The 23,500-nt window shown below is 47.3% G+C and overlaps 2 protein-coding genes across 8 annotated transcripts; both read right to left on the bottom strand.

Moving 5' to 3' along the window:
- Positions 1 to 10,857, bottom strand: LOC310670038 (uncharacterized protein). Of its 3 annotated transcripts, none has more exons than XM_083424484.1 (6): positions 10,700 to 10,857; positions 8,481 to 8,996; positions 7,768 to 7,864; positions 6,079 to 6,161; positions 4,239 to 4,365; positions 1 to 1,284 (listed from the first exon to the last, which is right to left on the bottom strand). In XM_083424484.1, exons 1-6 carry the CDS (start codon positions 10,754 to 10,756, stop codon positions 446 to 448), a joined length of 1,719 nt encoding a protein of 572 aa, XP_083280610.1. In that variant the 5' UTR covers positions 10,757 to 10,857; the 3' UTR covers positions 1 to 445. The 3 variants fall into 3 exon arrangements, with proteins under 3 accessions (XP_083280610.1, XP_083280611.1, XP_083280612.1); XM_083424485.1 differs by having other exon boundaries at positions 1 to 1,281; XM_083424486.1 differs by having other exon boundaries at positions 7,783 to 7,864.
- Positions 10,858 to 11,282: 425 nt separating this feature from the next.
- On the bottom strand, positions 11,283 to 21,925 carry LOC310670827 (uncharacterized protein). 5 transcript variants are annotated; one of them, XR_014507636.1, is made up of 4 exons: positions 21,651 to 21,922; positions 16,433 to 16,559; positions 14,288 to 15,073; positions 11,283 to 12,482 (listed from the first exon to the last, which is right to left on the bottom strand). XR_014507636.1 is itself a non-coding variant. In XM_083426610.1 (4 exons), exons 1-4 carry the CDS (start codon positions 21,691 to 21,693, stop codon positions 14,598 to 14,600), a joined length of 729 nt encoding a protein of 242 aa, XP_083282736.1. In that variant the 5' UTR covers positions 21,694 to 21,925; the 3' UTR covers positions 13,161 to 14,597. The 5 variants fall into 5 exon arrangements, 4 of the variants coding, with proteins under 4 accessions (XP_083282736.1, XP_083282737.1, XP_083282735.1 ...); XM_083426610.1 differs by lacking the exon at positions 11,283 to 12,482 and adding an exon at positions 17,074 to 17,156 and having other exon boundaries at positions 13,161 to 15,073; positions 21,651 to 21,925; XM_083426611.1 differs by lacking the exon at positions 11,283 to 12,482 and adding an exon at positions 17,074 to 17,248 and having other exon boundaries at positions 13,161 to 15,073; positions 21,651 to 21,923.
- Positions 21,926 to 23,500: the final 1,575 nt, after the last annotated feature.

Below are 23,500 nucleotides of genomic sequence, written 5' to 3'. Positions count from 1 at the left end.
GATCAATGCTCTAACTTGGTATTGATTTAATTCTCTTTGATATGTCAGCAAAAATTGCAAGCTCGCTTCTGGACCACCGTGTTGTGTCAGCAACTAACTGAAAACAAAGATTGCTTGAGAACTTTAATAAGACAACGTATTTACAGATCTCTGCCACGGCTGCAGAACAGCTACAGCCAAACCTTGGTTGTTGAACATAATCCGTTCCAGAAGCCCGTTCGGCTTCCGAAATGTTCCGACAACCAAGGCGTGGCTTCCGATTGGTTGCAGGCCGCGTTGGACGTTCAGCTTCCGGAAAACGTTCCAAAACTGGAGCATTTACTTCCAGGTTTCCGTCGTTCGGGAGCCGAAGCGTTCGAAAACGGAGGTGTTTGGGATCCAAGGTTTAACTGTATTAGACTCAAGTTTGACTCTAGAGTGAAATTTATCTCGCTCGGATTCCTTTTCATATGTCCACGGTAAGGATTTCAAAGGATTCCTGGAACAGCTCATCTCCAATCTCCTGTACGATTTCACCCGAGTGAGATTTTTGTGTGTGACAAGTGAGATGTACCTTCCGAGTGAAGCTCTTTCCACACTCCAAGCACTGATACGGTTTCTCCCCGGTGTGGATTCTCTGATGACAGCGGAAGTTTGTGCTCCTATTGAAGCTCTTTCCACACTCCAAGCATTGGTACGGTTTCTCCCCGGTGTGGATTCTCTGATGACAAGCAAGGTCTTTGTTCAAGCGAAAGTTCTTCCCGCATTCCAAACACTGATACGGCTTCTCCCCCGTGTGGATTCTTTGATGGCAAGTGAGGTCTTTGTTCAGAATGAAGCACTTCCCACAGTCCAAACATTTATAGGGTTTCTCCCCTGTGTGAATCCGATGATGAGACGTGAGATATTTCTTCTGGCTGAAGCTCTTTCCACACACCAAGCACTGGTAGGGTTTCTCGCCTGTGTGGATTCTCTGATGACCGCGGAGGTTTGTGCTTCGAGTAAAAGTCTTTCCGCACTCCGTGCATTGGAACGGCTTCTCCCCCGTGTGAATGATCTGGTGATAAGCAAGGTCTCTGTTCAGACTGAAGCTCTTTCCGCATTCCAAACATTTGTATGGTTTCTCCCCCTTGTGGCTTCTCTGATGGTTTGTGAGACTTGCACTCAGTCTGAAGCTCTTTCCGCACTCCAAGCATTTATACGGCAGCTGTCCGGCGTGCGTTTTGTTCTTTTTGCATCTGTCTCTTTCCGACGACACCTTTGGGAGTCGGTCACGATTATGCTGTGTTTCCCATTCGCCGACTGCTGTAATGAAGACAGGGAAAGTGATAAGAGCTTGGGGAAGAAATTGAGCCTCCATTCACCAAGCAAACAGAACGACACTTTGCAATAAAGGTCATTGCAATATACGGAAGGCAAATTTTCACACGTTCTGTTGACTGGCCTTTACTGGCAACTGGCATATATTGCAGGATGAGAGTCTAGATGACACTGGGGGTCCCTTCCAATTCTACAATTCTATGATTGTAATTTGTTGTTTGGGGGAGCTATTGGGTTGTTGTTTTTATTTTTATTATGTATTTTGTCGTTTTATATCTTGATTTTATTCTGTGGACCGCCCTGAGACCCCTGGGTATAGGGCAGTATATAAATAATAAATAATAAATAATAAATAATAATAATAATAATAATAATAATAATACAGTGGTACCTCAGGTTACATACGCTTCAGGTTAAATACACTTCAGGTTACAGTCTCTGCTAACCCAGAAATAGTACCTCGGGTTAAGAACTTTGCTTCAGGGTGAGAACAGAAATCGTGCTCCGGTGGCGCGGCAGCAGCAGGAGGCCCCATTAGCTAAAGTGGTGCTTCAGGTTAAGAACAGTTTCAGGTTAAGAACGGACCTCCAGAACGAATTAAGTACTTAACCCGAGGTACCACTGTAATAATAAATAATAATAATAATAATAATAATAATAATAATAATAATAATGAAGTCCAACCCCCTCCAATGCAGGGATCTTTTTGCCCAATGTGGGGCTTGAACCCACAACCCATTAGATTAAGAATCTCAGGTTCTACCAACACAGAGAACTGTCCTCATAATGTTTATGGAGCCCGTGTGGTGTAGTGTAATGGTTAGAGCATTGGACTCCAAGCCTCCTGAAATTCCCTGCAACTGGTATGCTATAAACCTAAGAACTGAAACTATTTACAGAACTGTATGGAACAACCTTCCATTTACAGAGCAAAATATCCCCTTGAATTACATATCCAGCACAAGGAACCTTACGAAAGGACAATACGAGTGGACTCTCCCTGCCCTGACCACAGCAAAAAGACAAATACTGATGAATTGGAAAAATAAAAATGCGGCTCCCTTCTACGATTGGATCAAAGACGTATACAAACTCGCAGCATACGAACAACTTGCATATAAACGCAGACTTGCCATGGACAAACTCAATGATATTTGGAATCCATTCTTACAAATACTGTAACAGGTCTGAGATCTGGTGAAGTACAGTAACGACCTTGTAAAATATACAGTTTGGGGTTATTTCCCCTCCCCCCTTTATTTTCCCTTCTACACGGGTTCTGCTTCTCTTCTTCTTTTTCTCCCTTTTATTTATGTCTCACCATGTTTAGTGCACATACACTGTATTTTTCGCTCCGTAAGACGCACCTGACCATAAGACGCACCTCGTTTTTAGAGGGGGAAAGCAAGAAAAAAAAATATTCTGCGCAGAGCATGTAAGTGGCTCTCGCTTTTCTTGCTTTAAACCCTTCCGTCCCTCCTCCCTCTTCGCTGAGAAGCCAGCAGAGCAAGAGCGGTAGCTGTGGAGCGCCACTTCTGCTGGCTTCCCAGCAAAGCAGGATGAGGGATGAAAGGGAGCCCTTACAAGGGAGTGCTGAGCAGAACCTGGCAGTAGCTCTTGCTGGCTTTTCTGGGAGGTGTGGGAAGTGACTGACGGGCTGCCCTTCTCCCTCCTCGGGGAAAAGCCCCCAAGAACGGGAAGCTGATCGCGAGCGCGAGAGGGAACGGGAGCGAGAACGGGAGCGGGAGAAGGAGCTGGAACGGGAGCGGGAAAAAGAGAGGGAACGGGAGCTGGAGAGGCAGAGAGAAAGAGCCTGGGAGAAAGAGCAGAGCATTGTCAAAGCCATGGAAGGCCCCTTCTTACCAGTGTCAGAGTTGCACGGACTGAGGAGTCACCCACCAGAAGAGCGTGTCAAACCATCTGAGCAGCTAACGCCAAACCGAGCAGAGAAGTCCAAGGACTCTTCTGCTATCCAGACCCCCAAGCCAGTCCAGCATCCTTTGCACTCGTCGTCTGCCTCGCACCATCCCGTGCCCAGCCTCATTTCCAACCACAGCATCTTCCCCCTGCCTGGCAGCAGCACAGCCACAGCGCTCCTCATCCAGCGGACCAATGAGGAAGAGAAGTGGCTGGCGCGGCAGCGGCGGCTACGGCAGGAGAAAGAAGACCGCCAGTCCCAAGTGTCGGAGTTCCGGAGCAGCATTTGGATATTGGGCGCCCGCCCGGCCAGATGGAGGCCGAGCACCGGCCAGAGAACCCCAGATTGGGACCAAACCGCCCTGAACCAAGTAGTCGAGACCAACCGCAGCATTTTAAAGGGAGCACTGAGCAGAGCCTCCCGCCTGTATTTGCTCCATAAGACGCGCACACACTTCCCCCTTTTAGGAGGGAAAAAGTGCGTCTTATGGAGCAAAAAATACGGTAATTATGTACTTTTTGAATGTTCAATAAAGATGTTTAAAAAAAGAAAAGAAAAAGGAAAAAGAACATAAAAAGTGTCTGCTGGATCCAACATCCTGTTCTCGCAGTGGCCAAAGGATGCCTGTCGGAAGCCCGCAAACAGGACCTGAGAAAGGGCAGTCTCGCCTCGCAGGGTTTCTAGCAACCGGTTTTTGGTAGCACTACTCTCTCCAAGCTGTGGAGGCCGAGCAGAGCCATTATGGCAGCCTTCTCCATGAATGCTGGACCTGGATGAAGTCTGTCAGAGACCTGGGTTCAGCTCCCAGCTCAGACAGCATGCAGAGCCGAGACTGTTTTTAAATGTTTTCCTTAAAAAAATAAGCTTGCAGTCGCTGAATTTAATGTGACTTACTTCTGAGTAGACATGGTTAGAACCGCACTACCCAAAATATGGTTGGAGGGTGGAAATGTGCAAAAGAAATTATGCGTTCCTTATCTTCGTTCCTTATTTTCCCAGCCAGGGAATTAGGGGGCCTTACCAAAAGAGGCCACCATCCCATAATTCTCCTCCATAACTTCCCTGTGCAGAGCTTTCTGGTCAGGATCCAGCAGAGGCAACTCCTCCTCCGTGAAAAACACAGCAACCTCCTCAAATGACACTGGACCCTGAAAAAAAGAGAGAGAGAGAGAGACATTTGCAGCTTTATAGATCACATAAAAGATGATCTACTAGCTGAATCCAAAAGGCTCATCCAGGAAAGGCAGCTGGATATTATTCTGCATAATCTGGGGGTGGGGAGAGACATTTGCAGCCTTCTGTTAGAATTCCTGCTCCATGATTGCAGTCATGGGGTTGTTGTCTTTTCACATGACAGTACATGTTTTGACTCCACAGAGTGGGAAGTGACGGAGACAGGATGTTTGTGTTACTGTCTTCCGTGAAGTGGGACTATTGTCCTTTGTTCTTTTTGTCTTTGCTGTCTGATGCTAGAGAGGGGGGGGATCCCTGTTGCAGTGCTCCGTGTGTGTTTATATGTAAATAAAGTAGATTAGCCAAAATGCTGAGCTCCTGAGATCTATCACGAAAGTTGCGCAAACTCTGCGGATCCCTAAGTGTGCCGGTGTCAGTTGGCATCAGTCGCTGTGATGTTTGAGCTGGAGAAAGCTTTTGAAGCTCCCAAACAAACGACCAGGAGGGAGGGGACATGCCTGTCGGGCATGTGTCTCTGCCAGGGTCCTACTCAAGTGTAGGCTGAACTCCTGACAGATAGATAGATAGATGATACATAGATAGATAGATGGATAGATAGATCTTCTTTCCCCCCAATTGCTTGATTTTATATTAATCCTGCTAATCTATTTAGTTTTCTACAATGATTCTTTTAAAAAAATCTATGTAACATCCCCATACTTTAATAAAAACACTTTCTTCTTGATTAATAATAATAATAATTTATTATTTATACCCTGCCCATCTGGCTGGGTTTCCCCAGCCACTCTGGGCTGCTTCCAACAGAATATTAAAATACAATAGTCCATTAAACGCTTGCCTTCAGATGATTTCTTATCCCCATAAGTTTTGCCATTTCTGCATATTCCATTGATTTTGCCTACCACTCTTCCTTGGTTGGGACCGTATCTTCCTTCCATCTCTGCGCATAAAGCATCCTGGCTGCTGTGCTTGCATACACAAATATAGTGGTACCCCGTAAGACAAATGCCTCGCAAGACGGAAAACCCGCTAGACGAAAGGGTTTTCCGTTTTTCGATGCGCTTCGCAGGACGAATTTCCCTATGGGCTTGCTTCGCAAGACGAAAATGTCTTGCGAGTCTTGAGATTTTTTTTCGCTCCCCACCCCCTTTTTCTAAGCTGCTAAACCGCTAATAGCGCTAATCTGCTAAGCCGCTAATAGGGTTGCTTCGCAAGACGAAAAAACCGCTAGACGAAGAGACTTGCGGAACGAATTAATTTCGTCTTGCGAGGCACCACTGTACTTTCTTCCGATCATTTGCTATATCCTGTCGTATTTTCCCTCAGAGAAAGGCTTCTGTTTTTTTTTTAAATAAAGGTTGCCTTCAACCCCCACCCACTAGTCCTAAGGGGTACCAGCGACCACTGCTTCCCCGCCTGCAGTTTTGACAGAAGCAAAGACTCATAGAATTGTAGAATTGGAAGGGACCCCGAGGGTGATCTAGTCCCACCCCCTGCAACGCAGGAATCTTTTTGCCCAACGTGGGGCTTGAACCCACAACCCTCAGATTAAAAGTCTTGTGCTCTACTGACTGAGCAATGCAGTTAAAAAGAAGAACAGAGGTTCATTCTAGGCCTAAGGAGGCAAGAGGGGTGGGGCAGAGACAGCCAGCGATATTTCTCCATACCGGCTCAGCTCCTGTGTCTGCTGCTTCTCCTCCAGCACACAGAAGAGTTGTCCGAGTAAGCATTTCTGGTATCGCTCCATCACCTGTCAGAGACAAAGATGAAAGGAAGTCGGTAGGAGGTGCTCGTCTCAGTTACAATGCACATCTGCCGTATTTTTCGCCCTATAGGACACACTTTTTCCCCTCCAAAAATGAAGGGGAAATGTGTGTGCGTCCTATGGGGCGAATGCAGGCTTCCGCTGAAGCCTGGAGAGCGAGAGGCGTCGGTGCGCACCAACCCCTCTCGCTCTCCAGGCTTCAGGAAGCTATCCACAAGCCTTGCGCGCCTGGCGGAAGGTCCCACCGGGCGCGCCAGGCTTGGGGCGGCAGCCAGCAGCCCGAAGCACGCTGTCGGGAGGTCCCCCGGGCGCGCAAGGCTTGAGGTGGCAGCCTGTTCTGTGGGCTAGGGTAGGGGGAAGCTCGGGCTTCCCCCGCCCCAGACCCGTGGCTGGGGGGGGAAATTTTTTTTTTATTCATTTCCCCCCCAAAAAACGATGTGCGTCCTATGGGCCAGTGCGCCTTATAGGGCGAAAAATATGGTATGTTACCGTATTTTTCTCTCCATAAGACACACTTTATTCCTCTTAAAAACTAAGGGGACATGTCTGTGCGTCTTATGGAGCGAATGTGTGGGTCCTGGAGCTAAATTGCCGGAGTGCGGCATGCTCCTGAGCTGCTCTTTGGGGCTGGCGGGGGAAACCCCAGGTGCCGGCAGAGCAACCGGGGCTTCCCCCGCCAGCCCCGACAAGCCTCCGCAGGGCAGCGGGGAGCCTTCATCCCACTGCCCTGCGGAGGCTTTGCGCGGCTATCCCTGGCTTTTGCGGGAGGTGGGGGAAGGGACAGAGCGCATGGCTCTATCCCTTCCCCCACCTCCCAGAAAAGCCCCCAAGAGCCGCGCTCCCTTTAAAGAGTGCCCGGCTCTTGCAGAAGGAAAGCCAGGAGGCTTGCTTTCACTGAACCCAGGAGGGCAAGAGGGATTGGTGCGCACCGATCCCGCTTGCTCTCCTGGGTTCAGGGATAGCCCCGCAAAGTCTCCTGAACGAAGATGGAGGAGCGCTCCCTCTTAGCTCAGAAGGCTTTGCGTTGCTTTTTTATTTGTTTTCCTCCCCTAAAAACTAGGTGCGTCTTATGGTCCGGTGCGTCTAATAGAGCAAAAAATATGGTGCATGTGGGTGCTACAAAAAAATATTTAGCTGTTGCATGCATTTCTGGATGTTTATACCCATTTTACAGGTCGGTGGTGTGGAAACAACTCTCTCCCCATCTGGGCTCTTGGACACAAACATACCAAGCTTTTCAGGATCATGGCATTTCTGAGGCTGGAGACAAGAGTGTTACACCATTGAAAAAGAAATAAAAAAAGATGAAAGCAGCCCACAGATTTACAGTCGTACCTTGGAAGTTGAACATCTTAGTTCCCAAACGTTTTGGCTCCCAAACGTCACAGACCTGGAAGTCACTGTTCCGGTTTGCGAACTATTTTTGGAAGCCGATCGTCCGGCGGGGCTTCCAATTGGCGGCAGAAGCTTCCTGCAGCCAATCAGAAGCCGCGTTTTGGTATTCAAACGTTTTGGAAGCTGAACGGACTTCCGGAACGAATTCCGTTTGACTTCCAAGGTACGACTGTATGGTATAATCAATCGAGGCCACCTCCTTCTCCCTTACCCAGTGACCTCTGTCCGGTGCCCAACAGAATCCTCTCCGCCTCAAAGAAATCAGGAACTGCTTGTCCAAGAAGAACTTTGACCTGAAAGAGGAAAGTGTATTCAAACAGAGAATGGGGAGAAGGATTGTGTCAGGGAACTGCCATCAGAGCGGGAGGTGGTGAGGGGGCTCCCGGATGATGGTGGAGAAGGTCCTAGTAGGAGGAGGGATAGCCCATCCGCTGGGGAAGGAAATCAGCGTAACACCAGTGGAGAAGGGGAGGAGATAGAGGAAGCGGAGAGTTGGCTCCAGGACTCTTCGCAGGAGACCAGCGGAGAGGGGACAAGTGCTCCTTTGCCCACACCCACCTTGCGCAGAAAGCTTTCGCGCAGGCAACGGGGGAGGAGACTGGGCGTCAAGCAGCTTTTATGTTGGAAGCGGTTTAAGAAACGCCCACTGACGGATTCTGCCAGCGACTGAGGCAGCCACGGAATAAAGGCTGTCCTGTCAGAAAGGGTTCAACCATGCAACCTAGCCAGGAGTAAAGGCAACTTACGCACAAGCAATCCCTAGAACCATTACAGATTGCAAAAGGAATGGCAGAAGCCAAAGCTTGAGGGGTGCTGGCTATTGGATAATTTCTAGGGAAAGCTGGGGGAATCAGTCGAGTTCTTAAGGATTCTCAGCACCTTGGAACTACCAGGATGAAACCCTCTCACCTGTTCCTCTAACTGCTTCTTCTCCTCCGCCTGACTCAGAAGGAAACCTTCGGCCAAGGCCACCGCCTGGGAACTGGTCTCCACTCCACATTCCCTGACCCAGTTCTCCATCTCCGGGGGGAGGACAGCCAGGAACTGCTCCAGGATCACCAAGTCCAGAATCTGAGTCTTGGTGTACTGCCCTGGCTTTAGCCAACGACAGCAGTAATCGTGGAGTCGGCTGCAAACCTCTCGGGGTCCCTCGGCCTCCTGGTAGCGGAACTCCCTGAAGCGCCGGCGTTGTACGTCCGAGCTGAGGGTGTCCTCCTCATCCATGTTTTTCGGCAGTGTTCTTTCCCAGAATTCCCCACTGATAAGGGGGCCTTTTCCTGCTCTGCGAGCAGCTGAGTCTTCTTCTCCCATCGTTGATCTGTGCTCCAATGAAGCCTCCACAAAGGCTGAGTGGTGAAATCTGCCTTCTTCTGCCAATGCCTGTCTCCAGGCAAAGACAGACAGAATTGGAGGTTCCACCACGTCCTGCAAAGCCAAAACGTTTACACAAATTATTGTGCTGTCGGAAAAGAAAGATTTATGTGGATGACTCCAGCCAGCAATCAAGTTTCATTCTAGGAGAAAAAGCAAAACTCAAAGAGAAGCTAGAGATTGGAAGAGGAGGCTGCTCTGTCTCAAGGCCACAAACCAAAACCTTCAATCTGGTTGTGGGTGAGAAGATGTAGCATCTCTCCTAGACATGCAGCATGATCAAGTATTTATTCTCTCCTTTTCTTGCTGTTCCTCTTAAGTCCCCAGCCCTCTTTTGCCGTCGTTCCGCCCCCAGAACCTCATGGAAACATAAAAAGTCAAGTCAGACTTTTAGAAGACATCTGAAGGCAGCCTTGTTTAGGGAAGCTTTTAATGTTTGATGTATTACAGTATTTTAATTTTTTTGGAAGCCGCTCAGAGTGGCTGGGGAAGCCCAGCCAGATGGGCAGGGTATAAATAATAAATTATTATTATTCTGTACCATGACATGGGCAGGTTTGCAACAGTGTAAAAAAACACAACGTTAAAAATCAGTTAAAAGAATTTATGAGCTGAAGAATAGGGTTGATTGTTAATAGCCTGATAGATATAATCTGACATCTACCAGGTGTCAATGGCCTAGAGCAGCCTTTCTCAACCTGTGGGTCCCCAGATGTTGTTGAACTACAACTCCCATCACCCCTAGCTAGCAAGGCCAGAGCTCGGGGATGATGGGAGTTGTAGTCCAATACCATCTGGGGACCCACAGGCTGAGAACTGCTGGCAAAGAGACACCTGGGTGGGCCAAGGAGAAAGGAAAGAAGCTTCTCCCCACCTTCCTTTGCAGTTGCAGATGGGGAGGGGTTCTGGATGGGCCAGGTGCTCAGATCACCTTCCTACGGGGTGAAATGGGGGGTGTCCTCTGAATTCCTCTTCTCTGTATTCTCCACCCCCCCATAACTATTGGGTGTAATTGTTATGATTATTATTATTAAAGAAATTTGTATAACGCCCTATACCCGCAGGTCTCAGGGCGGCCACAGCATAAAATCACAATATAAAAACACAAAATAGAACTTAATTCATTCTGGAGATCTGTTCCTAACCTGAAACTGTTCTTAACCTGAAGCACCACTTTAGCTAATGGGGCTTCCTGCTGCCGCCGCACGATTTTTGTTCTTGTTCTGAAGCAAAGTTCTTAACCCGAGGTACTATTTCTGGGTTAGCGGAGTCTGTAACCTGAAGTGTCTGTAAGCTAAAGGTAACCCGAGGTACCGCTGCATTATTTATTAAATTTATACCCAGGGGGTTTCAGGGTGGTTCACAGAACAAAATCGAGATATAAAACCACAAAATACCTAATTAAAACAACAACAACAACATCCCCCCCATAATGAAAACAGAAACAAACCCGCCCCAATAACCTCCCTCCCCAGAACATTTTAAAAGAGCATTGCATGTCAATGCAGAGGGGAATGTCAATGCCACCCCACACCACCCTATGGGGGGGACATGCAGAGGGGTCCGTCCCATGCCAATGCCCACTTCCCTATGGGAATAAACGGGGTGCCTCCCGTACCCCACGCCTCCCTATGGGGTGAAGCCATCCCTCCCTGCACCCCCAACCAGCGGGTTCCTCCACCCCCTTGACCCCCGCCTGCCCCGCATCCCTCCAAAGCCCAAGGGGGGAGAGAGGGGGCCAGAGCAGGGCGACCCACCAGAGCCAAGCCCGGCAGGGAGGCGCCCAGGCAGCCCTCGGGGAAGACAAAAGCCATTTTCCCCCTCCGGGAGGGGAAGAAGTAGGAAAGCAGGAAGGAGCACCGCCAGGAGGCGCCCTTGCACTCCCGCGAGCGCCGCCCTTTCCTCTCCCGACACCCGGAAGAAGCTGCCTTCCGCTCTAGGAATCTGGCTCCGCTTGTTTCCCTTAACCCTTAGACGCCCACGCGATGCTGCCTGCCTCCCAGTAGGAGCAACGAAAGCACACGCGGGGGGCGGGGGCTTATCCTTTGGCCCAAACGCTGATCTTAAATATGATTTATTTATTTATTTATTAATTATTATTCCGCGCCCTTCTGGGGTATAATAATAATATTATACCCAGCCATTACTGTATTATTATTATTATTATTATTACCCACTCATCTGGGTACGAATAATAATAATAATAATAATAATAATAATACAGTAATGGCTGGGTATAATATTATTATTATACCCCAAAAGGAGAATAATAATAATAATAATAATAATAATAATAATAATAATATACTCCAGCTGTTGTTGTTATGATTATGATTATGATTATGATTATTATTTCCTGCTCATCTGGGTACATATAATAATAATATTATACTCCAGTCATCATCATCATCATTATTATTATTTCCCCAGCCACTCTGGGCGGCTTACAGGACATATAAAACATAATAAAGCACCAAACATTAAAAACTTCCCAATACAGGTGTCTTCTAAGAGTTTATGTAGTCCTAAATTGCATACCCTCCAACATTTCTCCGATGAAAATAAGGACACCCCATTCCATAATAAGTTTACTATTTATGTCCCAGCCACTCTGGGCGGTTTCCAACATATATAAAAACATTATAAAACATTATACATTTTTTAAAATAAAAAAACCTTCCCTATACAGGATTGACTTCAGACGACTCGGGGGTCAGATTACTCCATACCCTCCAATGAAAATATGGACATCCTAGGGAAAAGTGGGACATTCCGGGATCAGATTAGAGACCAGCATGGGCTTCTCTAAATCATGGACGTCCCTGAGACACTTGAAGGGGCGGAAATTATAATGTGTATTTGTGGTTTTTTTTGGGTGAGGTGGGGAGTCTCTCCTGGGGGCTCTGGGTAGTATTCAGCTTGGTCCTACTCAGAGTTTTTGTTCTTATTTTTATTATGTGTATGTGCTTTTTATATGGTAATTTTCTCATGGAATCATAGTTGGAAGGACCCCAAGGGTCATCTAGTCCAACCCCCTGCAATGCAGGAATCTCAACTAGAGCATCCATGACAGATGGCCAGCCAAACTCTGCTTATAAACCTCCAACGTTGTGAACTGCCCTGAGATCTACGGATGAAGGGGGATATACAAATTTTAACAACAACCTTGCAGAGCCAGTGTGGTGTGGTGGTTATCAAGTGCTGGACTAGGACCTGGGAGACCCGGGTTCAGATCCCCCTAACTCAGCCATGAATGAAGCTCCTGGGTGACCTTGGGCCAGTCCCTGCTGATGTTCAGGGTTGGGAGACAGAAATCCTGTTGTCTTTGTCCATGGAGTTTTCTTGGCAGGGGTACTGGAGTGGCTTGCCGGTTCCTGCTCCAGGTGGATCACGTTTGGTCAAAACTCTCCACTATGACCTGTCCATCTTGGGTGGCCCTGCACAGCATAGCTCATAGCTTATCTGAGTTATTCAAGACCCTTCGCCACGGCAAGGCAGTGATGCATGAAGGAGAATTTACTTTCTTGGGCTCCATGATCACTGCAGATGGTGACAGCAGCCACGAAATTAAGAGACACCTGCTTCTTGGGAGAAAAGCAATGACAAACCTAGACAGCATCTTAAAAAGCAAAGACATCACCTTGCCAACAAAAGTCTGTATAGTTAAAGCTATGGTTTTCCCAGTAGTGATGTATGGAAGTGAGAGCTGGACCATAAAGAAGGCTGATTGCCGAAAAATTTATGTTTTTGAATTATGGTGCTGGAGGAGACTCTTGAGAGTCCCATGGACTGCAAGAAGATCAAACCTCTTCATTCTGAAGGAAATCAGCCCTGAGTGCTCACTGGAAGGACAAATCCTGAAGCTGAGGCTCCAATACTTTGGCCACCTCATGAGAAGAGAAGACTCCCTGGAAAAGACCCTGATGTTGGGAAAGATGGAGGGCACAAGGAGAAGGGGACGATGGAGGATGAGATGGTTGGATAGTGTTCTTGAAGCTACCAGCATGAGTTTGACGAACCTGCAGGAGGCAGTGGAAGACAGGAGTGCCTGGCGTGCTCTGGTCCATGGGGTCACAGAGTCGGACACGACTAAACGACTAAACAACAACAACAACAACAACTCTCTCTCTATATATATAAAACACAATTCCTATCCCACCTTTCAAGTCTCCATGCAACACCCAGGACACCCCTTTTTTTTCAAAATTGCAATATGCATTTTATTCTCTGCAATCCATTTATAAAGATAAACGAAGCATTTATTTGATGTGCAACCCGGAAACATTTGAAAGCACCAGCTTACAAATATCAGTAGCATAAGAGCATCATCTGCTTACGATCGAAGAGCCACAACAGAAAAGGAAACAGGATGGAAAGGAAATAAGAGAAGGGAGCCCAGGAGCTGTTTCTTAGTCACTGAGTAATAGCAATGACCAGCTGGAATGCAAACAGCTCAAACCGAGGAACACAAAATTGCTCTCCAAAGGATAAGCCCTGCAGTAGCCTCCTGCCACTGTAGCCTGATGGATCAGCTGTGGATAGATGCATAGATGCCAGTTTAGGGAATCATAGAAATCATAGGATTGTAGGGTAAGAAGGGACCCTGAGGATCATCTAGTCCTGCAGTGCAGGAATATGCAGTTGCCCCATTTACGGCTCGAACCTGCAACCTTGGAGTTATCAGCACCAACTGAGCTATCCAGGATGAGCCTGGCGATACGGCAGGCTCTCCATTCTTCTTACGCCTTTCTTTGCAACCTTTGGAATGTAGAGAAAGAGACATGGGTGCCACTCTAAAATGGCTGCTCTCTTGGGCATGGCCAATCACAGAATGGCTGCCATATGCTGTCTCAAAATGACAGTATCTAGTAAATCGGTAAAGGAAAACCAGTAACTTACCCCAGTGGGTAAAGGTAAAGGGACCCCTGACCATTAGGTCCAGTCGCGGACGACTCTGGGGTTGCGGCACTCATCTCAATTTATTGGCCAAGGGAGCCGGCATACAGCTTCCGGGTCATGTGGCCAGCATGACTAAGCCACTTCTGGCAAACCAGAGCAGCGCACGAAAATGCCGTTTACCTTCCCACCAGAGTGGTACCTATTTATCTACTTGCACTTTGACGTGCTTTCAAACTGCTAGGTGGGCAGGAGCAGGGACCGAGCAACGGGAGTGAACCGCTGACCTTCTGATCAGCAAGTCCTAGGCTCTGTGGTTTAACCCACAGCGCCACCCGCGCCCCACCCCAGGGGGTAGAGAACCCTTTTTCTGCCTGGGGGACCAGATATCTCCACACTTCACTCCACCGACCTGAGCCAACTTCTGACTTGTGGGTGAGCCCACCCACCTGTCAATCATTTGCTGTCATTGTTCACCTGTCTGTGTGGGTCTATGTGGGTCAAAGCTGGTCTATGTGGGTGCGGAGCAGGACTGATCAATCCTGCTTAGCGCTGGGCTCTGAAGCACGGAAAAGCTCCCTGTAGAGATCACTCGCACACCTAAATCAGGCGGAATGAAGCTCCCTTCTTCCCACAAGCTGATTTAAGAGATCTGTCCTGGCCCCAGTTGCGTAAGAGAGTCCTCTGCAATGAACTTTCTCATAGCCTGACATGCCAGCCGGCCAGTTTCAACACCTTCTCTATCCTCGATACAGACATTCAAGGGGCATTGTTGGAGTTGAAGGACACATTCCAGGCAGGCAGAAACAGAAGAGTCATTGGGGGGGCAGGGGCTGGGGAGGGGGGCCCTGGTGTGGGGCAGGTGCCATGCGCAGGGTAGAGTGGCCTGATGTTGCCCGCCCCAGATTTATACAATTTCTCCCGAAAGTGAACTTTCTGATGGCAAGAAAAGGTCGAATGGTGAACGAAGCTCTTTCCGCACTTCGGGCATTGATAAGGTTTCTTCCCCGAATGAGTTCTCTGGTGAAAAGTGAGCTGCGACTTCTGGCCAAAGCTCTTTCCGCACTCGGAGCACTGATACGGCTTCTCCCCTGTGTGGATTCTCTGATGTTCAGTGAGACTTCCCTTTTGGATGAACTTCCTGCCGCACATGAAGCACTGATACGGCTTCTCCGACGTATGGATGGTTTGGTGGGTCATGTGGTCCAAACGATGGCGGAAGTGCTTTCCGTGAGCTGCGGAATGAAGAGAGGAAACCGATAAGAGAGCCCAAGGGGGTGTCTTTGTACACAAAACGTATGTGGGAAGTGTAAAGAGAAGGAAGGCATATTCTACCACATGTGGTGGGTGTGCTTTCATTTCTGTATATACTGTCTGTTTATAGTCTTTGTAATGAGCGCCAAATATGGTCTGAAGCTCAACATCAAAAAAACGAAGATCATGGCCACTGGGCCCATCACCTCCTGGCAAATACGAAGGGGAAGAAATGGAGGCAGTGAGAGATTTTACTTTCTTGGGCTCCATGATCACTGCAGATGGTGACAGCAGTCATGAAATTAAGACACCTGCTTCTTGGGAGGAAAGCAATGACCAACCTAGACAGCATCTTAAAAAGCAGAGACATTGCTTTGCCAACAAAGTACCGTATAGTTAAAGCTATGGTTTTCGCAGTAGTGATGTATGGAAGTGAGAGCTGGACCATAAAGAAGGCTGATCGCCGAAGAATTGATGCTTTTGAATTATGGTGCTGGAGGAGACTCTTGAGAGTCCCATGGACTGCAAGAAGATCAAACGTATCCATTCTTAAGGAAATCAGCCCTGAGTGCTCACTGGAAGGACAGATTGTGAAGCTGAGGCTCCAGTACTTTGGCCACCTCATGAAAAGAGAAGACTCCCTGGAAAAGACTCTGATGTTGGGAAAGATGGAGGACAGTGGACAGTGTTCTCGAAGCTACCAGCATGAGTTTGACCAAAATGTGGGAGGCAGTGGAGGACAGAAGTGCCTGGCGTGCTCTGGTCCATGGGGTCACGAAGAGTCAGACACGACTAAACAACAACAACGAACGAGTTCTTATTCTCTTATGCTATATGTTAAGTCTGCAAGCTGCGCATATTCTGTCAACTTCTTTGGTTGGGACTTGGCTCGTTTTCCATTTTTGGACTAACAAAACACGGGCCGCCATAGTGGCATACATTTTGGACACCTTTTTGGACACCTGGGAATGTCAGTCTGAATTATCCCCAACAAAAAGAATTCTGGTTTTTTGGGGAAAGTACTTTTAAACATTTGTTTCAATTCATTATGGATCATTTCCCAACACTCTTTTACCCTTTCACAGGTCTACCACATATGAAAGGACATTCCCTCCACCTCTTTGCATCTCCAGCACTTATCTGATTCAGCCTTATAGATCTTAGTAAGCCTACTCAGAGTTAAATACCATCTGTAAAATCATTTTCAAGTAGATCTCCTTCAAAGAATAACATGCTGTAAACTTCAAATCGCTTTTCCAAAGTTTTCTTCAGAGGTTAAAATCTATATTGTGAGGACGGCAGCTCTTCACCTCAGAGCGAGGGAAACAAGGGAGCCTTACCTAGAGAGGTGACCATCAGGCAATTCTCCTCCATGACTTCGCTATGCAGAGCTCTCTGGTCAGGATCCAGCAAAGACCACTCCTCTTCTGCAAAGAACACAGCCACATCCTCAAAGGACACCGGGCACTGGTAACGAATTAAAGAAGATGCTTATTATTAACATATCGTTAGTTTATAGCCTATTATTGACATTTTTTGTCTTCTCTTCTCATGAGGTGGCCAAAGTATTGGAGCCTCAGCTTCAGGATCTGTCCTTCCAGTGAGCACTCAGGGCTGATTTCTTTCAGAATGGAGAGGTTTGATCTTCTTGCAGTCCATGGGACTCTCAAGAGTCTCCTCCAGCACCATAATTCAAAAGTTATAATGTTATAATGAATAAAAATCAATACTTTTTATTTTATTTTTTTAAAAGGAAGGAAGGAAGTATGGAAGTTTAACATGAAGGTCATCGACAAGCAAAATCCAGAAGACTCGGAAAGGAAAGGTGCTTCAAATCTGCCTGGCATACACGGCCTTCCTTGGATGTAGCTCAGACAGAAGCAAAGAGGAGAGGGATTTGTTGAAGCTGAAGGAGGCGCACAGGAGATAAGAGGCCCCACCGCTGCCACCTGCCCATCTCCCCAGGGGTCCTTCCCCTTACCTGGTCTAGTGTGACAGCAGCTGCTTCCCCTCCGTCCAAAAGAAGAGGTGGCCGAACGGGTCTTGCCAAGCTCATTCCATCACCTGCTAAAGAGACAAAGGTAGCGGGAAAGCCAAGAGCCCAGGTCTCCTCCACTGCATGCAGTCTGAATGTTGAGTCCTTTTTTTCTGGACGGCTTTAAAGGAGGATTAGACACATTCTGCGGAGGAATTCTACTCACAATAGCTATGCTCTGTAGTTGAAGGAAGTGTCTTTCTGAATACCGACTCCTGGAAAACCACAAGAGGAGACAGCTTCCTTGTGTTCAGGTCATGCTCCCAGTCTTCTCATATTATTATTATTATTATTATTAATAATAATAATAATATGCTGCCCCATACCCACAGATCTTAGGGCAGTCCACAGAATAAAAACAGAACATGAAACCACAAAATACATAATAAAAACAACAACCCAATAAGTGCCCCCTGTCAGTTTGCGTTTCTTAGTACAGTGGAACCTCGTGTTGCAGACATAATCTGTGACAGAGGCACGTCCACAACCTGCAGCGTTTGCATCCTGAAACGCCGTGTCTGCGCAGGCACGATTTGGTGCTACTGCGCATGCGCAAAGCGCAATTTAGCACTTCTGTGCAGGCGCGAGCGACGAAACCCGGAAGTAACCCGTTCTGGTACTTCCGGGTTTCCCATGTTCTGCAACCCAAAAACGCGTAACCTGAAGCGTCCGTAACATGAAGTATGACTGTACAGAAAGTATTGTTCTGACGTGTAGAGATCTTTCCTATTCTAATTAGTTCAAGTGGGTTCTGGAAGCTTCTCTGTGTGAAAGAAACAATCAGAAGGTTCACGATGTTTGGGTTATTCCTTCAGAGAAGCTGAGTACAGCTGGCTTAACTTGGGCCTGTTATCTCTTCTGTCAAAGTCATGCTGACTATAATAATAAGGGCAGAAGGAGTCTGGGTTTCACTTTCTGTCTCTCTTCCTTCTGGTGTGGTGTTCTGTATACAGTGGTAACTCGGGTTACATACTCTTCAGGTTACATACGCTTCAGGTTATAGACTCCGCTAACCCAGAAATAGTAATAATAATAATAATAATATTTTTTTATTTATACCCCGCCCTCCCCAGCCAAGGCCGGGCTCAGAGCGGCTTACAAGCAATAATAAAAACAAGATGAATGATTACAACTTAAAAACAAAAGTAAAATACAACATTAAAATAATGGAACATTAAAATATTAAAATGTAGCCTCATCGCAGGAGGAGAAGGAAAAGAAAAAAGAAGGAGAGAGAGGGAGGGAATCAAATTGGCTCCAAGCCAAAGGCCAGGCAGAACAACTCTGTCTTACAGGCCCTGCGGAAAGAAATCAGATCCTGCAGGGCCCTGGTCTCATGAGGCAGAGCGTTCCACCAGGCCGGGGCCAGAGTTGAAAAGGCCCTGGCTCTGGTTGAAGCCTTCCTTAGGGCCTGGGACCACTAGGGTGTTGTTATTTAGTACCTCAGATTAAGAACTTTGCTTCAGGATGAGAACAGAAATCGTGCGGCGACAGCAGGAGGCCCCATTAGCTAAAGTGGTGCTTCAGGTTAAGAACAGCTTCAGGTTAAGAACAGACCTCCAGAACGAATTAAGTACTCAACCCGAGGTACCACTGTATAGTGTTACTAGAAGTTATTGTAAGTTAACTCTGCTGCAACTGGATTTCTTATGGACAGCACCAATCCTGAACATATTGGATTTGTGACCGTCATACTCATTTGCCTTCAGTAGCAGTAAATCTCTGCTGGATGAAATATTCATTGCCTCTGGTCTATTTTTGGGGAATCTTGCAACGTGTTTAAGTTTTTACTCTGCGAACCATGTGCTGGAATCTGCTCTGGATCAATATTGATTAGAATTCCATGACACCCCCCCCCCAAAAAAAAACCCCACATTTCAAAAGGGCAAAGGATGTAGGATTTGGCTGGTCAGTGTGAGAACAGGATGGTGGACTAGGTGGGCCCCAGACGTGACCCAAACGACCTCTTCTTAATCTATTTTTATATCCCAGTTTGGTGAAAACACAGCTCTCCACCTGGGCTCTGGGCGACAAATCCAAGTGTCGCCTTTAACGTGTTCAAACATTGGAAAATAAATATGGATGAACTGTGTATAAGGGCTGTGGGGCAAGCATGTTCGCCCACGACAAGAGTCAGGAGAAAGCGATGGCATCCCAAAGATCCCAATTCTGGGCTGCATCAATAGGAGTATAGCATCTAGATCAAGGGAAGTAATAGTGCCACTGTATTCTGCTCTGGTCAGACCTCACCTGGAGTACTGTGTCCAGTTCTGGGCACCACAGTTCAAGAAGGACACTGACAAACTGGAACGTGTCCAGAGGAGGGCAACCAAAATGGTCAAAGGCCTGGAAACGATGCCTTATGAGGAACGGCTAAGGGAGCTGGGCATGTTTAGCCTGGAGAAGAGGAGGTTAAGGGGTGATATGATAGCCATGTTCAAATATATAAAAGGATGTCACATAGAGGAGGGAGAAAGGTTGTTTTCTGCTGCTCCAGAGAAGCGGACACGGAGCAATGGATCCAAACTACAAGAAAGAAGATTCCACCTAAAGATTAGGAAGAACTTCCTGACAGTAAGAGCTGTTCGACAGTGGAATTTGCTGCCAAGGAGTGTGGTGGAGTCTCCTTCTTTGGAGGTCTTTAAGCAGAGGCTTGACAACCATATGTCAAGAGTGCTCTGATGGTGTTTCCTGCTTGGCAGGGGGTTGGACTTGATGACCCTTGTGGTCTCTTCCAACTCTATGATTCTATGATTCTATGATTCAAAGATCACATTCATCCAGTGCTATACCAGCTGCACTGGCTCCCAGTGGAGTACAGGATCAGGTTCAAGGTGCTGGTTTTGACCTTTAAAGCCCTATACGGCCTAGGACCCTCATACCCACAGGTCCGCCTCTCCTGGTATGCCCCACGGAGGACCTTAAGGTCCACAAATAAAAACATCTTGGAGAACCCGGGCCACAGGGAGGGCCTCGACCAGAGCCAGGGCTTTTTCGGCTGTGGCCCCAATCTGGTGGAACACTCTGTCACAAGAGACTAGGGCCCTGTGGGACTTGATATCTTTCCGCAAGGCCTGCAAGACAGAGCTGTTCTACTAGGCCTTTGGCCAAGGCACAGTCTGACCCCCTCCTTTGGTAATCCTCATAGAACTCTAGGCCAATGGTTGCCATTAATTTGATTTTAATTTGATTTTAGAATGAATTGATTTTAGAATGCTGTGTTACTTTTATTGTTCTTAGCCACTATGAGCCCGGCTTCGGCTGGGGAGGGCAAGATATAAAAAGATTATTATTATTATTATTATTACATAAACAGTGGAGGGGAATGGTAGAAGGAAGCAGCTGGGGAACTCCTAAGGAAAGAAAACTCAGAGCCTGGAGCATGGTGGTGGGACGGCGATGAGTGGTCAGAGGGAAAAGATGGGAAAGAGAAGGGATCGGAAGCTGATGAGGTAACAGGGTTTAGTGAGCCGGAGGAGGCTGTGGCAGAGAGCAGTCCAGAATCGGAGGCAGAAGGTGAAGCAGGAGAGGAGGCCAAGAAGCAGAGACGGGTCAGGCTGATGAAGAGGCACGGGTGTCTCCCCCGTTGTGCTGTGGCAAACTCCCTTCACCCTCCGTCTCCCAGAACCAGAAGAGGACTGAAACAGGAGAATAGGTCGAACAAAGGTGCAGTCTCTGATCGCTTGAAAGTCCTGGAGAGGAGCGGACTTAAGACAGTTGCAGGGGAGGCTTTCCGTTTCAGCAACTGATTTCCTGCCTGTTAAGTTGTGGGTGAACATATCAGACGACACAGCGATTCTTCAAACGGCTCTTGTTTATTCACAGAACAGAACTGAACTGAAGGGTTCAGCCAGCCTGCTTATATAGAGCTCCACTACAACGCAACTGTAACAACTTTCTCTAACTATCCAATCACTGAACGTCACTTTCAATCCCTTATTTGCATATGTGGACCTGAGTGAAAACTATCTACAGTATCCCCCTGCTGGCCCAGGGTGAAAACTTCAGTACATAACACTGCCAGAAGACCCAACAGGGAATGAGCTGCTGTGCTCATTAAGCTTGACATTCAGCCAAGTCTGTGGAGACTGTGTTTTTCCAGGTAACTCGCAACTTCCCTGTTTAGGGAAGTTTTTAAGGACTGATGTTTTTATTATGTTTTTAGATATGTTGTAAGCCGCCCAGAGTGGCTCATTTGGGGTGCTCATTTGGCAGGGTAAAAAGCCAAGAATAAAATACAAATTATTAAAGGAAATTAGAGATAGAGGTGGGTTTGCATTACCAGATCTTAAATTATATTACGAAGCAGCACATCTGGTGTGACTCAAAGATTGGATGACTTTTAAAAATGTAAACATACTCAATATTGAAGGCTGGGACAACAGATTTATACCCAGATGGGTGGGGTATAAATAACAGAATTATTGTTATTATTTTTATTTGAACTGTGGGTGATTTACTGACTGGCACGCTCTATGACAGAGGGGGACCCAAGTTCAAGATCATGTAACATTAATATTTACCCAACAAAGTGGCACCTCCATCACTCTCTGGCATGTTTCGCATGGGATACTCTCCAGTGGTTGATGGCGTCCTCTCTGCCTCCAGGGAACCAGCAGCCAATTCTGCAAGCAGACCCTTGGTATGAAACAGCAAGCTGAAGTTGTAACAATGTGAACACAGATCTTCGAAAGCTTTTTGGTAAAAGCTGGAGAACAATGAACCACGTTATGGAGCAATGGAGAACTTCTGAAACAACAATGGGATATTAGCTCTGCCCAAGGCATGATGGAAGCATCAGCTGGGAAAAAATAGACATAACATTTTACAAGGACAGGAAGGAACATCTCTTAGGGCCCCACTCTCTTGGGGGCCCCTAAAAAAATTAAAGGAAAAAAACCTGGATGTACATTTGCAAAATATAAGATAAAAAACAAATAAAATAAAACCTACATACAGCAACGGTGTTTTGTGTTGTGTAGACTCCTATGATATAAGTAATGGGCCCCGCCTGCTAGCCTGCTCCCTAAAATATCACTGGTTTTAGATACCTATTAGGTCCATAAATTGTGGGAGGCGGGGGGCGCTGTGGGTTATATCACAGAGCCTAGGACTTGCCAATCAGAAGGTCGGCGGTTCGAATCCTCACAATGGGGTGAGCTCCCGTTGCTCGGTCCCAGCTCCTGCCAACCTAGCAGTTCGAAAGCATGTCAAAGTGCAAGTAGATAAATAGGTACCGCTCCAGCGGGAAGGTAAACGGCGTTTCCGTGTGCTGCTCTGCTTCGCCAGAAGCGGCTTAGTCATGCTGGCCGTATGACCCGGCAGCTTATTTATTTATTGAATTCATATATTGCTCTATACCCAGGAGTCTCAGGGCAGCTCACAGAATAAAATCAAGATACAAAACCACAAAATACATAATAAAAATAAAAATAACAACCCAATAGCCTCCCCACTCCCCCCCCGCCCAAAAAAAACATTTTAAAAGGGCATAGGATGTAAATCAGATCAACCAAAGGCCTGGTTAAAAAGGAATGTTTTTGCCTGGCACCTAAAGATGTACCATGAAGGCGCCAGGTGAATTTCCCCGGGGAGAACATTCCACACACGGGGAGCCACTGCAGAGAAGGCCCTGTTCTCGCATTGCAACCCTCTGGACCTCTGGAGGAGGTGGCACAGGAAGGAGGGCCTCAGAAGATGATCTCAGGGTCCGGGTAGGTTTATATGGAAAGAGGCGGTACTTGAGGCTTCCTACAGGCATCAAAAAGTGAAAGCTGCACCATAAAGAAGGCTGATTGCCGAAGAATGGATGCTTTTGAATTATGGTGCTGGAGGAGACTCTTGAGAGTCCCATGGACTGCAAGAAGATCCAACCTCTCCATTCTGAAGGAAATTAGCCTTGAGTGCTCACTGGAAGGACAGATCGTGAAGCTGAGGCTCCAATACTTTGGCCACCTCATGAGAAGAGAAGACTCCCTGGAAAAGACCCTGATGTTGGGAAAGATGGAGGGCACAAGGAGAAGGGGACGACAGAGGAAAAGATGGTGGGACAGTGTTCTCGAAGCTACCAGCATGAGTTTGACCAAACTGCGGGAGGCAGTGGAAGACAGGAGTGCCTGGCGTGCTCTGGTCCATGGGGTCACAAAGAGGCGGACACGACTATACGACTCAACAGCAACAACATACATCAGAATGGTAGAACTGGAAGGGACCACAAGGGTCATCTAGTCCAACCCCCTGCAATGCATCTAAAGAATCCAAGACAGATGGCCATGTGGTTGGTCACTGTGAGAACAGGATGCTGGTCCAGCCTGATCCAACAGGCTCTTGCTGTCTGAAAAAGTTATATATATATTATATATAGCAAGTTTTG

This window comes from Podarcis tiliguerta (assembly GCF_965153285.1).
Source record: "Podarcis tiliguerta genome assembly, chromosome: 2".
In the NCBI taxonomy this organism is placed as follows: domain Eukaryota; kingdom Metazoa; phylum Chordata; class Lepidosauria; order Squamata; family Lacertidae; genus Podarcis; species Podarcis tiliguerta.
This window is presented reverse-complemented; position numbering and strand designations above follow the sequence as displayed.